Raw genomic sequence first — 17,597 nt, forward strand, 5'->3', positions numbered from 1 at the left:
ACTGCTTTACAGTATGTTATTGACCGACTATGTTTCAGTAACAGGAATGTAATGTAGGTGCTTGGGTTAGGGGCCAGTACTCTCCATTCAATATTTAAATGCAAATCCTTTTGATTATGAAATCTGTTCAGTTGCAGTGATTAGATTTCTCTTTTGATTCCAAATGCTAATTCAGTAGAGCCAGATCTCTCTATCTGTCATCCTCCCTGTTGCCCTGTGGATACTTGGAAACACAGTGTACTTTTATAAAATAAACAGTTCCTAGATAATTTTTTCTTCTACATTTCCCTTTTGTGTCTCTTTTCGGTTTAGCTCTACAGGGAGCTCCACTGACGCCCACACTCTCGCTGGTAATGTCACAGTGCTGCCGCAAGATTAAGGACACCGTACAGAAGTTGGCGTCTGATCACAAAGATATCCATAGTAGCGTCTCCAGAGTGGGCAAAGCCATTGATAGGGTAAGCAAACATGCTTGTCTGATCTGCAAGCCCATAAATGCTGCATGGCAGGAATGAGTATTGGTTGAGTAGGTTTTACGTGCAACAACAATGTATCATGTGGGGGAAGGGGATTGGAGCAAGTAAAAACAGTTTTCTTAGCAACATGGCAGCAAGGAGATAACATTCTGATGTACTTGGAGGTAGGACTCTATAAAACTATCCCTTGGTATATATGTCCCCAACTCTTAGTATAAGTCTGTACTACCCAAAGGATCTGGTAGAATGGCAGAGCAGCCAGGCTCATTTTATGAGGAAGCACTGAGCTGTAGGTAACTACACTGAACCCAGTCAATACAATAGTCCAAAGAAACTCTTAACACACTGAAATGTATAATAACATATAGATTTAGTTTATATATACAAGACAGTAAGTAAATACTCTTTCAGACTAACCAATACATATATGAAATATTAACAATACTTTTCAAGGTGGCTGCTTCAATAGTAGTTGCTCGCTGTTAAAGGAGTTTTCCACTGTGAAGTAAGACTTCATAAAACTATCCCAATGGTTTGCAGATCCCCCAACTCTTAGTATTACTCATGGAACCTTGGTAGAGTGGCAGAGCAGTCAGGCTTATAAGAGGAAGATGTGAGCTGTGGGTAAGTACAGTGTATCTAGTTAGTAATGCAGTTCAAAGAAACAAATGTAGGTTAAAATCTAGATTTATTATATAGACACAAGTTATGCTTTAGGTACTTAGTACAGTTAACCAAAACACATAGAAATACTTTTAGATGCTTTTCAAAGGCCACTGCTTAGTTTGTAGTTGCTTGTGGTTACAATTGTTAATGAGTTTGACACTGACATTCCTACCGTATTATCATTTCTATCGTTTCTACCGTGCAGTCCCGTAAGACAAAAGAAATATGTGAATCCCATTTAGTTAGCAAAATTACATAAGCTACAGTGTTACATAAGCTACAGTGTTTTTGGAAGGAAAGCAGTTGGTTAGTGTAATACTAGCAGAGCTTAAGGTTATAGAGGCAGTTTCTTCGCACAGCAATGCTTTTAAAGTCCACAACGCAACCCTAGCTAAAAGGCAGTTGAGAGAGGCTCAAAGTCTTGTAAAGCAGCAGAATACAAACAGTTCCTGTGGATACTTTGTAGTCCCTAGATGCAGCAAGATTAAACCAACAATGTGGACCCTCTTAAAGGACTCGCTAAAGGCACAAAAGCAGCAGGTTGGGGTGGAGTTAAGAGGGGGTACCCTGGACTTCTCTATGTGCACTCCAACGCTCTGGATTGACTCCACAGATCAAGGTAAGCAATACCTTTTTCACCACAGTACCTTAGGTTTGAAGAAATGTTTGTGGCTAGGTTCTCCTCGATGTGGCAGTGCGGATCCGAACTGCGGATTCCTTGGCCTGATGACGAAAGGCAGGACAATGGACGGGATCTCTCGGCAGCAGTCTCGAGACAAGACCTCTGGCACGGATTTCTTCAGCTCTTCAGTTCAGTCTGCGATTTTGGCACCTTTCCTTCAGTACCAACAAAGGACACGATTCTCCCGGTAAACCATCTTCGATACCTTGAGTCCAGCACTCTGCTGAGAGGACTTGGATGAGTCTGATTGTGTTTCTGGAGGCTCACCTGGAGCTCAGCAAAGACTTGGATGGATTCGGCCTTTCAAAGACAATGACCTTCAATTGGGTCGGACATCTGCTGGTGTTTGGGTTCTGCAGCTCTGGAAAGGCAAAGCAAACAGATAGATGGTTCAGATTGGAGTTCGTCTAGGGACTGGTGTTTCCATCAGTCAAAGGGAAGGAGTCGCCCTTTTTGGAGTTCCTCTGTCGCACAGAAAACAGCGTCGGGACAGCAGTTGTTGCTTCAGTGTCGCAAAGGGTCTGCAGGCGTCTCTGGTGGTCTTTTTTGGTTACTTCAATTTCCATTGGTCGACTTGCCTTTCGCCTCAGGAACATCACCTTTTATACAGTTTCAGCACACACTCCTTTGCAATCTCTCTCAGCAGTTTACAGAAAGAGCCGGGTGGCTGACCAATCAGGACAGCCAGACCCCCAGTGAGAGCTGGTTCTATTTATGCACCCAGGCAGGGCAGCCACATTGTAGCCTGAGCAAGGACACCCATAGGTTCCCGCCAAAGGCAAAACACATACATATACACAGACCTCCCGCTCCCAGAATGGGAGAAGAAGGGCTAACCAAGAACAACCATGCTCGAAATGGCTAAAAAATAAAGGAGCCACCAAGTTAGAAATTACGTAGCCCTAGTGTGCACAACCGAGACTGTGAACACAGTCTGCAGTAATAAAATAACACAAGTTTCCCCTTGGCACTCCACATAAGGTGGTGTGTGCCAATCTCTCTGAGTATAACGTTTTAGGAGATGTGCCAAATATCTCTCTATCCTTATGAATCGTAGAAAGTAAAGATAAGTAGAGAATTTCAAAGGAGAACCTAAAGGGTACCCAGCAACACAGCCCATAAGTAGCTGTGTGCTGCAAAAGTAAAATACAAATGCTTTAAAAGTGATATGGAGGAAAGTAGACTCCATAGGACCGGTAAAACTCGGAGAACAGCATTCCAAATGACAGAGCCCATAAGAATGAATGAGTGGAAAAAGGCGCCACTCATTCATGATATAATGAAAAGGTTGAGAAGTCCAGCAAAAAGTGCTGGGGGTCTCACTAGGAGAAAGGGGATGAAGCATACAAATGATAAATGTCCCTAACACCTTGCTATAAAATGCAGTTAGAGAATGCAGAAGGGTTCCATGTGTTAAAGCGTGGCAAAAATGGGAGTGAACACAAAATATTGCGGCAAAAAGGCAGTGGTTTTGCCACTGCATCCATGTAAAGGATGCAGGGGACACCCCGCAACCCCCGTACCCATTATACCATTTAAGGGCAGTGGGAGACACCCCCGCAACCCCTGCTCCCCTTAAATGGTGTAATGGGGTACACCTTTAACGGGTCAAACCACAGCATTTTTGCCGCGATTATTTTTACAGGTGACATTTTTGCCATGATTTTATCACTGCATACCTGCAGAAGTTGTGCTATAGTTCCTGATAAAAACTGTGAACCTGGAAGATGTTGACAAGTCGACCACTGCAGCTGAAACCGAAGAGTAAGAAAAGATGGCTGTAGCGATTTCCAGCAACGGCCTGCTGCGCAACCAGAGCCTGCTTTTGCCCTTCTCTTCAATGGACCTGGGCATCCCGAACGCGACTCCTACCCAGAGGCTGGTGACATCCACTGGTCGCAAGGAGACCTGCATTTTGAGCCATCCCACGGTATGCTGCAACCTTGCTGGGCTGCAATACCCCAATACCCTGGGACCTTGAGCCATTGTGCGGTGCAGTCTTTCCGAACCTTGCTGAAACCTTGGGGGCATCCTGCTGGATTCTTGAATTCCCCTCACCAGAGTGTTGGACCAGATTAGTGACGAGAAGCCGAACAGTGATATTCAATCTTCTCCTGGCTCCTGAAAAGGGGGCAAAAACCACAGAACTGCATCAAGTCTTGAAGAAATCCTTGCCTGGAGTCTTCCCTGTTGATCCCAGCTGCAAATTCCCTTCCAGTGTCCTGTCTTCAGTCTGTACGACAAGGAATTCATAGACCTGGTTTTTGGCTGCAGATCCTGAATACGTCTTGCTGCAAACTCATCTGTGCAGAGGTAATATTTTGGCTGGGGTATTACTTATCTTAAGCCTTTTGTGATTCCTGTGAAGCTTTGGGGGTGATTCATGTGATTGGGAGTCCTCTCATCCAGTTCACCCAGGCCCATTGCTGGAATCCTTCTAGGGTGCCTTCTCTGAAGTTCCTGGAACCTTTCCACCACTCTAAAGTAAAATACTTACTTGTTTGAACAGCTTTCCTCAGGAACGCTGGCTTTTCTTACAAATGTGCCTATGCTGACCTGTCTGTTGGCCACTAGAGACCTAGTGAACCCTCTGCCCCCCTTGCCACTGAGAACACGCATGCTCCAAGATTAGATCAGGTCTTAGAAGGTTTGTGCCTTTTGCATAGTAAATGCAAGAAGTGTTTAAAAGTCACTTCCGTGTAATAGAGTTGGTTTGGTAATTGTCCCTCTGATATATGAGCAGTTACAACACTTCTTACTATCCTTTGAATGTGTTCTGCCATTTTGAAAAGTATATATAAGGTTATTTTACTCGCCTGTGAATTGGTTCCCCCACTTCCCGAAAGTAATGCTGTTGGCTTCACCTAACTATTTCTTTCATAAGCGTATACGTTTACCAACTGGGTCTTGCTTCCCCAGACCTGCTGTATAGCTGGTCTAGAATAAGTCTGCCTCGAGATTTAGTTACCTTGATTAGCGTGTGCAATTCTTAATAAGTGTATTGTGGGTTTTACTAAACTTGGTCTGCCTTGTGCCATCCTAAAATAAGTTGGAGAGTTATTGCTTACCTCAATCTGTGTTCCGCTGATCTGAAAACCAACTGTAATAGTTCATTACAACATTAGGGCCTATTCACCTAGTAGAACTGACGGCTAACCTGAATGTAGTTATAGGTTTATACTGTTCCATGAATTGGTGTTCCACTATTCAGAAAAGGATTCTGGTATATGATTTCTTAACTCAGTGTCACTGTATGACTGACTGGGTCTACTACCCTTGACTGACTTACTGTAAAGTCATCTAAATGTAACGTGTGGTTTTACTCTCCCTGAATAGGTGTGTTCTATTCTAAATGTGTATGATTAGGTCTGACTTGCCTAGAAATATTGGTCGTGATTCTGAACCCTCAGGTTTCCAGATGCCTGTCCCCGGCCCCGACAGACAGGCCACTGGCTCTGTTAAGGGGAGTTCACACCCCAGCAACCAGGGCACACATGCACCACCTAAACCCAAAAACACAACCCCTAAGGCCTCCTCGACAGACACGTCGAAGAAGCACCTAACGCCAACAGGCCCGCCGAAAACCTCGGTGGTGTCTTCCGAACCTCACGGCTTCTCGGCATGCAACTGGGCTTTCCTTTCACGGGCGTATTTCCCCCCCTCCCCCCCCAAAAACACACGGTTGGCGAAACGGCATCCAAGAGCTCGCAAGCACCTTAAGCTTCAGTGGAGTCGTCGACTGCGACGGCGCCTGCAGGCGCGTCGAGACCTAGCATTCAGCCGCTGAAAATATGCGAGAATCTCGCGGCTATTATTTTGGCAGCAGGAGAACACAGGGGCACGCCCTCTCGTTGAGGAGTATTCTGAAGCCCCACCAGCCTCTCTCAAAGGCTTTATCTGGAAAATCTCCACCTTCTGACCAGCCTTTTCCACCTCCAGACCCTTCTGCATCTTCCCTGTGGACAAGGCTGAGATTTGAGAATGATATGGACAAGATGGCCCAATTTATAGATTTCGCAGATAAATATATTACTCCCAAGAGACCTAGGGAAGAGGACTCCTGCTCCATTCCACAAAAAATTGCTGAAGCTTCCCATTCCTACACAAGTCCACCAAGAGGAGGTCTTTGACTACTCGGAACAGGAGGATACATATGAGGACAATCCTTTTGATCAGGACACAGCTGTCCAGGACCCGGACTGGAATCTGGATCAGCCAGCAATCGGGGTCCTTGGCTTTCACCCACCCATACCCTTAACCCGGACGTTATTTGTCTAGATCCACCTTCACCTCAACAGAGGCAGTCCTCACCTGTGGATGAGCTAATGTTATTTAATGCCATTCCAAAGAGAGCCGCAGATCGTTTTGAGATCGCTACACATGAGGCAGCCCCTGACTCTGTTGAAAATATTCTCAAGGAAAATCCTCCCACTAGTCCAGCTATTCCATTACTCAATTCAATAAAGAAACGCCTAGCTCATTCTTTATTGTCACCATCCCTCACAAGGGCAGTCAACCCTCTGGTTGAGAAATTGTTCCGCCCCTCTCCATCTGACCCTATGTATGTACGAGGTCATGCTACACCGGACTCCCTGGTTGTTATAACCACTAGAAAGAGGGCAGGGGTTCCACTGTCCACAGTGGAAGCTCCCCCGGATAAAGATTGGAAAAAATCTTTATGGCCTAGGGAAACTTATTACTACATCTACGGCCTATTCTACTAGAATAGCTAATAATACGACTCTCCTCGCTAGTTACAGTGATGTCCAATGGGGCCTGCTCCAGGAAGGCCTTCAACAGGTCCCAGAGCCCGCGCGATCACGTCTGCTGGCAGTCGTGACGGAGGGCATACAGCTGACCCATAATATATTAAAGAACCCTTTGGACACTACTGAGACTGCTGGACGCACTCTAGCCCATGGGACTCTACTTAAGAGACACGCCTGGCGAAGAACTAGGCTTCAAACCAGAGACTCACCTGTCAGTCTCCAACTTATTTGGCAAGGCCGTTGCTGACGCCCTGGAGACTGCTAAGAGACTGCTAAGAAAGAGCATGAGACGCTGAAATTCTCGCCATTCTTTTCGTGGACAATCTTTCTCCCCATGGACAATATGGCTCTGTACCCCCTGGTCCTCCGGCCAAGGCTCATCCAGTAGCAGCCAGTATCAGCAGAGCGGTCAACGTAGAGGCAAGGTTAGAGGCAGGAACTCCACTCCAGGAGGCTCCCCGGCTAACACCGCAAAGTGACTTGCCGGTTCCGGTGCCCGCCACCCCGGTCAGGCATCGTTTGTCATTCATTCACGCCTGGGAGGGGATCACATCAGACTAGTGGGTGTTAAAGACAGTCACTCATGGTTACTGCATCAAATTCCACCGGCCACCCGATACCACCCACCAAAGAGCAGACGCCTATCACCAGCAAATCCTGCTGGAAGAGGTGCAAATCCTTCTGGAAAAGGGCGCCGTAGAAGTCGTCCCCATTCACCAGGTAAACAAGGGTGTTTTTATTCAGTGTACTTCCTTGTACACAAAAAGGATTTCACCATGTGCCCTGTGTTAGAGCAGCGCCCAACTAACAAATATGTCAAACCGCAAAAGTTCAGAATTAATACATTGCAGGAAGTAATCCCACTGCTGCTGCAGGGGGGTTACATGGCCACATCGGAATTGAAAGATGCATTCTTTCATATTTCAATGTTGCTAAGGTTCATGATTGAGGACGAGCACTATGAGTTCAAGGTTCTTCCCTTCGGTATTGCCTCAGCTTCCCGGGTATTCACAAAGGTACTGGAGGTAGTAGCTGCTCACCTGTGCAGGCAGCCCATCCCAGTATACCCTTACCTCGACAACTGGCTAATAACAGGGGATTCGTATGGAATCCAGAAAATGGTAGATCTCCTCAGTCTAGGGTTCTCGACCAACGAGAAGAAGTCCAGCCTAAACCCCAGCCAAGTCAAACAGTTTCTGGGGGCTCTAATTCAGAGCAAAGATGGCCTCTTTCCCTCCTACAAGAGGGTTCAACACATGCTATTCCAGATCCCTCACTATGTAGCCAGTCAGAAGGTGACCGTACACAAGGCCATGTAACTGTTAGGGATGATGGTCTCTTGCATTTACCTAGTTCCACACACACGTCTGCGCATGCACCCCATGCAAGAGTGGCTCTCTTGTCAATGGTGTCAGGCCAGCGGACAATGGGACGATCTAGTGGTTCTCTCGACAGCCCTCGTTCAATCTCTGCAGTGGTGGTCAAGGAAAAACCTTCACCATCCCCACAGTCACCTCAGACACATCTCTGATGGGGTGGGGAACCCACCTTCTTCATCAGACGGCGCAGGGCGTGTGGTCCCCAGTGGTAGCATCCAACCACATAAACCTGTTGGAACTGCTGGCACTGTGCAAAACCCTAATGGCATTCCAAACACACCTCTAAGGGAAAACTGTCCTAGTCCACACGGACAGTACTACGGCCATGTATTACCTAAACAAACAAGGGGGCACTCACTCTCCAGGGCTATCCAAACTGTCACAGCACATATGGAAATGGGCTCTCAAACACAAGATGTTCCTCCTGTCGCATCAGGTTCCAGGGGAACTCAATCTTCTGGCGGACGTATGCCGTGGAGACCCCCCACTACCCGTAGAGTAGGAGTGGCAATTACACAAAGACATTGTTCTAAACGTCTTCGCAGACTGGGGCTTCCCAGAGATTGACTTGTTGGCAACTCTGGAGAACACACAATGCCCAGATTACGCCTCCAGATACCCGCAGAACCGCTCCAAGGGGAACGGTCTCTGGATAACATGGTCAGGAAAATGTGTCTACGCTTTAACCCCCCCTCCCCGACTCCCCTGCTCAACAAGATAGTGCACAAGATGCACCAGGAACCAGTCTGGATGATTCTTGTGGCCCCGATGTGGGCCTGCCAACCTTGGTTCTCCCATCTCATGGCAATGTCAGTCGCCCCCACCCCCTCCCCCAAAGTTTTTAGATGGACAAAATTCGATGGAATGGCATTAGATGCAATGGCATTAGATGCAAAGACCATAAACCCTGAGATGCCCTTACAACATGCTGTTGCAAGACAAGGGGAAGACACTGCACCCATACCCTCAAACACTCAACTTAGCAGCTTGGCACCTGAGGTCATAGTTTGGGCACCTCAAACTCCCTAAGAGATGTATGGACATATTAAGGGAAGCACATAAACCCAACACCGGACTTCGCTACTCCAGCAAATGGAAACGCTTTGTCATTTGGTGTAATGGCGACAGCATCAATCCAATTGAAAGCACTCCAACACATATTGTCCTGTACCTAAATCACCTGCTAGATTCAGGGCTTGTTTTTAATTCCCTAAAGGTCCACTTAGCTGCACTTTCGGCATACACCACGTCCCAGAGGAAGGTTTTGTGGTGGAAGTTCTAGTGATGAAGGCATTTATGGAGGGGGATAAGAGACTTCATCCCCCTATTTCTAACCCAGTTCCCGGATGGGACCTGAACGTTGTACTTACTAGACTAATGAGGCCTCCCTTTGGACCTATACATAAGGCCAGCCTTAAAGCACTCACCTAAAAGACTGCCTTCTTGTTGGCGATTACATCAATAAGGAGAGTTGGTGAACTGCAAGCCCTTTATGTACAAGACCCATTTGTCACAATTCAAAAGTATAAGGTGGTACTGCACACTCACCCACTGTTTGCGCCTACATTTATTTCAAAGTTCCATGTGAACCAGTCCATAGAACTACCCACCTTTTTCCAGAACCCCACTAAAGTGGGAGAAAAAAGCCTCCACACTAGATGTGAAGAGAGCGGTGATCTCTTATCTGGAAAAGACAAGACCACTAAGAAAGACAAACTAGTTCTTCGTCTCAGTGGCAGCTGGTAGAGAAGGGTACCCTGTCTCTAAAGAAGCTATTTCAAAGTGGATTGTAAACTGCATCACTGTGTTACTGTTGCCAAGAGAGAGCTACCCTTTACGCCTAGAGCACACTTTACTCTGGGCACAGGGGCTACCGTAGCTTTTATTGCAAATGTTCCTCTTCAGTCCATTTGTAAAGCAGCAACCTGGAGTTCTGTACACACCTTTACACACATTTACACAGCACTACTGCCTAGAGACACACTCTAGGTCTGATTCTCAGGTGGGACAAGCGGTGCTAAGACATCTCTTTGTTCTTGTTCCTTCACGCGTCCCACCACCATCTCTGGGTACTGCTCGCTAGTCTATGCACAGCATGTGATTCTAAGCAGATTAACAAGCATCGGAAGACCTGCATTACTCACCGTAATAGCATTTCTGATCTTTGTATCGGCTTAGATTCACATGCGCCCACCCTTCCTCCCCTCATGGAATAGAAGCAACATAGACATCTTACACCTTCTCTCTTCTGCACTCATGCCGATCATAAGGCCCCCTCACGGCAGAAAAAACACAATCGGAGGGACTTCGACGCATTTCAATGCACTGCACTTTCGCAGTGGGAGAGTATCCCTTATTCATAACAGTGATGGAGGGTTACATTCTTTGGTAATAATGCATTCAGATGGTCCTTTTTAATTAGCTGGGCCGTCGCATGTCTCCCACTGGAGTGACCTGTGGAGATAAGGGCCAGATGATTATATGATTGATGTGGTTGGGCCCCGGGTGACAATAGCATTCAAAATATGGTAGACCTATCTGCATCCACAGTAAGCAATTGAATAAGAAACGGATGTGAGTACGTTTAACATCTGAAGTAATGCTTTAAAGTGTATTCCATATAAAAAACTGTAGTTTCTAATCTTCAGTGTTAAGAAAAGCGGCAGTCCTTCTCTGTGTGACCTTTTGGACAGACTGGCAATATGTAGTGAATGGGTGCATAGACTAGGAATTGTTATCCTCCGTTTCCTTTGGCATGCGGGTGTTGGAACATACACACGAGCAAGTAAGGTACCTTATTGAATCCCAAATCACATGAAAAAATGGGACTCAGTGCCCTTAGTATTTGGAAAGCGCTTTGAACAAAATTGTCGAATACATCGAAAAACAGGATGTTTGTCGACATCTTGGTGGGCCTTTGGTGCAGAGTGCACCCTTTTCCAACATGGCCGACATGAGAAACCAGCAAAGCTGGGAGGACGCTGGTCTGTAATTGACACACGATACTGCTTTAGCACGCAGTATGATTTGAATGAAAGGAGCCGATACTGAAGCAGGGTTTGCTTGCAGTCTGCAGGAACCCCTGATTCGTGGAACTGTGCAAAGTGTTTATTTGCTGTGCAAAGTCAGTACCATTTCTACAGTAAAAAATGACTTTGCACTGCAAAAATACGCTTTGCACAGTTCCATGAATCAGCATTTGTGTCAGCAGTGCAGTCACTTTGAACCGTGCAAAAAAAATCCATGAATCGGCTCCTTGATGTTTGAGCGGCGACTATGAGTAGCTTCACGTTATTGAGTAGCGTCTTGTGTTTTTTTCACACAGAACTGTTGAGGAGTAAAAACCCAGTTGCCACAGCACTAGTGGTTGGCAGTGATTGAGCCTGGCAATAAAGCTGGGATGCATCGAAAAGACAAATAAGCCCAATACTCTGTATCAGAGGTCTTCAAACTGTGCCCCCCACACCCTCAACCAGGGGGACGCAGCTGCATCCGCGGGGGGCGTGGGCGCTCGAGAGCCTGTCATGAAATCTAAGATTGGAGGAAAACGGTCATAGGCACCAATGAAAAAGTGGCCCGAAGTTGCAAATGGATATTCATTCCTTTAGTCACAGACTGTTTGAATAGTACCCAAGGGGGTGTTTATTGTTAAAATGTAAGCACATTGTGATATTTAAAGAATATTTATTCAGCAACAATGGTCAAAACTACTAGCTGCATAGTGAAGTGACTCCACAAACTGGCCCACATTGGCCAAAAAAGTGGGCCATGTTGACTGGCCCACAGTAGCATTTTGTATTTTTGGTATGGGCATTGCCCTATAGGCCAGTCTGAGCCTGGCGGCTCATCCATAATGGGCGAGGGGGCGTCCACCCAGTGGCCCCCTCCTCCATTATGGAGAAGCCGAGGAGCCAGTCCAGTGAAACTCTAAGCACACCTCAGCTGCTTTTTCCAGCTGAGGAAGTGCTTCTTGGCTGGCTGAACTGTCAAAGGGAAACATGGTTTCCTTTTGTCAGTTCAGTTCCCCACCCACAATATGTGTATGCTTGTGTTATGGGGGGGGGGGGGGGGGTGTGTGTGTGTGTGTGTGTGTGTGTGTGTGTGTGTGTGTGTGTGTTAGTTAAAAATGCATTTGTTACACAATCCCCCTACCCACCTGCCAAAATCAGCTCTCCTTCTGAGGCGCTCTGGAGCCCAGGGGACCGGGATGGTATTTTGTTTTACTGGATATCTATCAAAGATGTCCAGTCAAAAATGCCATGCTTTCTCCCTTGTCCCCCAGCTCCTTGCATACACACATAATCATGATGATTGTGTTGGGCACTATGAAGTACAGGGGGCAGGGATGGTATCTTTTTACTGGACATCTATTGTAGATGTTCAGTTAAAAAAAAATAATGCCCCCCCCAGTGCCAATTGCAAGCTGTTTTGACTTTTTACCCATTTTCTTTTAAGTATGCTCTAAAATGCAACATTTTAGCCCATTATTTAAAAACAATTCACGGGGGAAACCAGGTTGGGGGAGCCCATGGACTATGGTGGGAGCAGAATTGGCGGCAGCCAAGGGATAGTGGTGGGAGCGGGGTTTAGAAAACCCAGGGTCTGGGGTGGGGTGGGGAGAGCACAGGGTCTGGGCTAGGAGTGGAATGAGGGAGTCCAGAGGCTGTGATGGGAGCAGGTGGGGAAGCCAAGGGACTATACTGTGAGTAGGGTGAATTGACGGCACACAATAGTTCATAGCTATTTGGACTTGCTGTCCATATAGCATTTTGGGGGGGGTGGGGGAGGGGGCATGCCCACATTTTGCTCAGGGGGTGCCCAGGCCTAAAAGTTTGAAGACCACTGCTCTAAATGGAACACCATTTGAGGTTATCGTGTGGTTGGAGCTGTGAATCCTAAATATAGTATTTTTGTTTAGTTTTTATTTTTAATATATTTTTGTAAGTTTCCATAAACTTTCATTATCACATTGGTTTCTAAAACAATCCCCGACCCCCCCTCCCACCTCCTCCCTGGCGCCGAGTTCCAGTCTCTGAAAAAGATCCAATTCTTAATGTAGGATGTCCATTATTCAGATGTTGTGTGGGCACCATTGTTGCATATAGTCACTTTTTAGGTGAGTCAATAAGTGCCCCCATTCTCTCGCAAAAGCCTCCTGGTCCCCTTGAAGTTTAGAAGTCGCCCATTCTAAGGATACAGTGGGTGTTCCGTTTCCTGATGTCTGTTTTTGATTTTTTTCTAGCAGGTTCAGAAAATGTGCTTTATACATTAGGTTTGGTGATGGTGCTAATGATACCCCTAAATATGTTTTGCCATTTGTAACTGCAACTTTTGGGTCAGCCTCTCTATTGTGTCGTGTTTTCCCGCTAAGTCTAGTACTTCCATGTCTTTGATTTTGAGGCCGGATATTTCCCTGATCCTTTCCAACTCTTTCATAAGCGTTGGTAGGGAGTGTTCCAGGAGTGTTAAGGCTACCAACATGTTGTCTGCTAAGGCCATAGTTTTGTGCTCCAGTCCTGCAATTTGTATCCCCTTCACCCCACCTGCGTTTCGGATCTTGGCCATAAGTGGCTCCAAAAAGATTGCATATAGCAGCAGGGATAGTGGGCACCCTTATTTCGTTCCCCTCCCCAGGGGCACAGACTGACAGTATTCCATTGAGGGCCACCCGCATCTGAGGAGAGCAATAGTTGGCCTAAACCATTTTGAGGAAGTTCTGTCCAAAACCCATTTGTTCCATAGTGCGGAATAGTTTTGTCCATTCCACCCAGTTGGGCGCTTTATCTGCGTCTAGCGAGACGAGTATAGTCGGCATTTGTGTCATTTCCGTTTTTTTCTATCAGGTGACACTCTCCGCGTAATATCAAATGTCTTTCTTGCCGGTATAAACCCTGATTGATCTGGTGCTATGAGTGAGGGGAGCAAGTGCGAGATTCTCTCGGCCAGTACCTTTTGGTATATAACTTTGTATCTAGATTTATGAGTGCTATTGGGCGGTATGATCCCGGGAGTACTGGATTTTTACCATGTTTGGGGAAAACAACCAGTTTCGCCTCATTCATTGACCGGGTGATGTTGCCTTGTATTTTAAATATGTTGTACAGGTTTGTTAATCTAGGGGCAAGAATGTTTTGGGTTGTTCTGTAGAAGCAATCCGGATTATTTCTCTGTATTTTAGTTGTATTGCTTTCTTCACTTCTTCCTCCATTATGTCTCCCTCTAAGATCTCCCTTTCCTCCTTTTGATATCCGGGGAGGGTGAGCTTCTCAAAGTATTTGTCTTGTCTGTGCGCTTTGGGGTTGTCAGATGTGTATTACATTTGGTAATATTCCCTTAAGATCTCCCCCATGTCCTCATCCTTTGTCTTCTCTTGCGCCTCTTTGTCCGGAGTTTCATTACTGTTCTATTCTCTTTCCTAGCTTTGAGTTGCCTTGCGAGGAGTTTGTCTGCCCTGTCTGCACTTATATAATACCAATGTTTCAGCTGTAAAAGTGATTTATCTGCCCGCTTGCTATGCAGGGCCCCCAACTGACCCTGGACATGTCGCAGTGCTAACCGCAATTGTATTCTATGATATTTCTCCTTGTATCTCTCAATTTCCCTTCCAGTTACTCCTCTCACCTGCGTTTGTTTGTTCCTCCCAACTTTTAACGCTATCAGGTCGCCTCCTAGCACTGCTTTAAATGCGTCTCAGACTGTTCCCAACGGAGTGTCTCCCGTGTCATCTGAAAAATATTGTTCAATATTATTCCTAATGGAGTCCACCATGACCTGATCTTGTAGGAGCTCCATGGGGAATTTCCCCTTCCATAGTCCCCTACACCCCCTTTGTTGTGTCCCAAGTTAATTGTCACTATATTCGGGCGTGAGCCAAGAGGGAGATGGAGCCTAAATCTATCTCCTTTACTTTACCCACCAGCCCCGTGGAGGCCCATATATAATCTATTCTATACTACGAGGTGTGGACGTGGGAGTAGTGTGTGAATCCTTATGCTTGTCCCCTTATAGTTCTCCATATATCAAAAAGTTCTAGGATCTCAATTTTTTGTTTCAGTGCCTTGGACGGACCCTGTTTTCTCGAGTGTGTGGTGTTACTCATATCCACCTGTGGGTCCCAGGCTAGATTAAAGTCCCCTGCCAAAATCACCTCGCCCGTGACGAATCCTTCTAGACATGAGAGTCCCCCTCAAAAACCCATCTTGCCCCGTATCGAGGGCGTATATCGTGGCAAATGTCCTCTTTCGGTCTCCATATGCAATATTCAAGAAGAGATGGCGTCCTTCAGTATCGGCTAGTGTTCCCTGCACCTGTATTCCCCATCCATCCTATATCGCCATCCGTACCCCGCCCTTTTCTCCCCTGCATTTGCTTGATAAATCTGTGAGAACCCTCATATCTTCAAGTGCCTCTTGTCTGTTTTTTTGATGAGTCTCTTGATACATTGTAATGTCTGCATTCATCCCCCTAGCCAGCTGTTCAACTCTTGATTGGGGTGTTTAAACCCCTCACATTGTACGTTAGGCACCATCCTATCTTCCTAATGTTCTAATCACGTTTTTTTTCTGAGTCCTGGATCTACTCTCTCTCTCCCCATCATGAGCTCCAACCCCAACTTTCCCCAACTTTTTGTCCCCCCCCTCCCCGTTTCCCAACTCCCTGAAGAGGGCCCAGGTTCCACTCCTGGGCAGCCTGCACCTTGTAATGGTAACAATCTTTATCCCCTCCCTGGGGTTCAACATATGTCCCCATACCCCTTCTTACTTGTCCACCTTGTGTTTCAGTGTTCTCAGTCTGCAATTTCTTCTGGCCTTTTACTTACTGTTGTCAGTTCTGCAGTAGTTTGACCTTTTTCCATTCCCACGGCTTCCTGCAGATTTTGTCTACTCTCCATTGTCCCTCGTTTGTCCCTTGGCCGTCTCCTTGAGGATTCAGAATAAGCCCCCCCGCCTCATATGTGGTAATTTTATGTTGTCCTTCCCACATGAACAGCAGTCCGAAGGGGAAAATCAATTTGTACCTCGTTTGCTTTGACGTTAGAAATCTCACTATTGGGCCCATCTGCCTTCTCTTTTGCAATGTTGCCTATGCTAGGTCCTGGTAGAGTTGCACCTCTTCTCCGTTGATTCGAACCTGACCAGCAAGCCTCACTTTCTGCAAGATTTGTTCTTTTTGTTCGTAACAGGTAACCGCCGCCAGAACATCTCGGGGGCGTGCCCCTGGTTCACCTGGTCTACGTGGGCCTACTCTGTGTATCTGATCGATCTGGACCACCGCTATCGAGTCATCTACCAGAACCTCTGCGAAGAGCTGTTGGGCCTTGTTTTTCAAGTCTTTGTCCTCTACCTTTTCCAAGAGGTTCTTAATTCTAACATTGGAACTCCTTGAGCGATTTTTCAAGGACCTGGGATTGTATCTCCAGGTTATGCGTTAAACGCTGTTGGGGAGAATTCTCAGAAATGTGCTAATTCCATTCTACCTTAGAGACCCCCAGCAATTTTGCTGGACTTAAGGACTTTTAATTTTTAACCTGGAGAGAGTGAGACCCTTTTTCCCACTCTCTTGTATTTTTCTGTGATTTAGATCCTGTTTGCTGGAAAGGTCCTCCTTGAGATTTACTCTGCACGCCAAACCAGGTTTGGTCCCTTTGTTCATTTTGTCTTTGGCGGGATTCACGAGTGAAGCCTGCCTCTGGCTCCAAGTGTTTGGCAGGGGCAGGAAGTGAGGGAGGTGCCTGAAACTCCCTGTGCTTAATTCCCTTGGTTACAGGAATGCACCCAAAGGTCCTTGGAGGACAGCCATCCTGCTGTGTAATTGACAGCTAGGCTGGAATGAATGGGAAAAATCTGCATACAATTTGAGGCTGTTTGGCTTGGAAGGCAGAGTCGACCACTGGACGAAGGAATCCGAAGAAGAACTTGGAAGAGACGCCTGCTGCAACTCCTGGACCGTTGGTTTGCCCGGTGAAGCCGTGCTGCAAGGACGACTTCTCCCCTTGGGTTGGTGGGACCAATCAACCCAACTTGTCTGGACATCTCAGAGCTGGCTGTGCTTCTGCTGCAGAAACAGAAGTGCCAGGGAGAGGAACACCAGATTGAGTGCACCGCCTTTAAGTCGGACCCGAGCTTGTGGAAGATCCTCTGGACTGATCAAGCTTGAGCCACCTCAACAGAGTGCTGGACCCCAGATGCGAGGAAAGTCCATAGTGGTAGCCGAGAACCGCAGTGGTGCTATTTGCTGAGACGTGAGGAGATGAAACCACGAAGTGCAGCTGAATTGAAGTTTGCCTTTTGCTGCTGCTGCTGACCTTCCCATTGCAGTGAAAGAGTCCCCAGACGTCCTCCCTTTTGTCCCCACGACTGAGGCCCAGGAACAACAGGATCTGCAGAGCTGCACAGGAACAGAAGCCAGCTGGAACCATTTCTTCTAACCAAAGGTACTGTAAAACTAAGGGGACTTACCTCTTGTTGTGTAGCCTTACTTGTTCTCCGTTGAGACTTGTCTTAGGTGCTTGCAGAGCTGCTTGCAGCTTTGCCCCTCACAAGCCTCCCAGCTTGTGGCCCCACATTGATTCTACTTTTTCTACAAAGACTTCTAAAACATTGTGCAAGACTTTTACTTACCTACA

At 46.7% G+C, this 17,597-nt stretch overlaps 1 protein-coding gene across 4 annotated transcripts in view; it reads left to right on the plus strand.

Annotated features, from left to right (window-relative positions):
- RMND5B (required for meiotic nuclear division 5 homolog B) overlaps nucleotides 1-17,597 on the plus strand; it is a 363,293-nt gene that overhangs the window by 109,217 nt on the left and 236,479 nt on the right. For all 4 annotated transcript variants that reach the window (XM_069651549.1, XM_069651551.1, XM_069651552.1 and 1 more), the window contains exon 3: nucleotides 313-458. In XM_069651549.1, the coding sequence (XP_069507650.1) occupies nucleotides 313-458 (146 nt within the window). The remainder of the gene's footprint in view (nucleotides 1-312; nucleotides 459-17,597) is intronic.

The sequence above is a fragment of the Ambystoma mexicanum genome, chromosome 3p, assembly GCF_040938575.1.
Source record: "Ambystoma mexicanum isolate Mex_15411 chromosome 3p, UKY_AmexF1_1, whole genome shotgun sequence".
In the NCBI taxonomy this organism is placed as follows: domain Eukaryota; kingdom Metazoa; phylum Chordata; class Amphibia; order Caudata; family Ambystomatidae; genus Ambystoma; species Ambystoma mexicanum.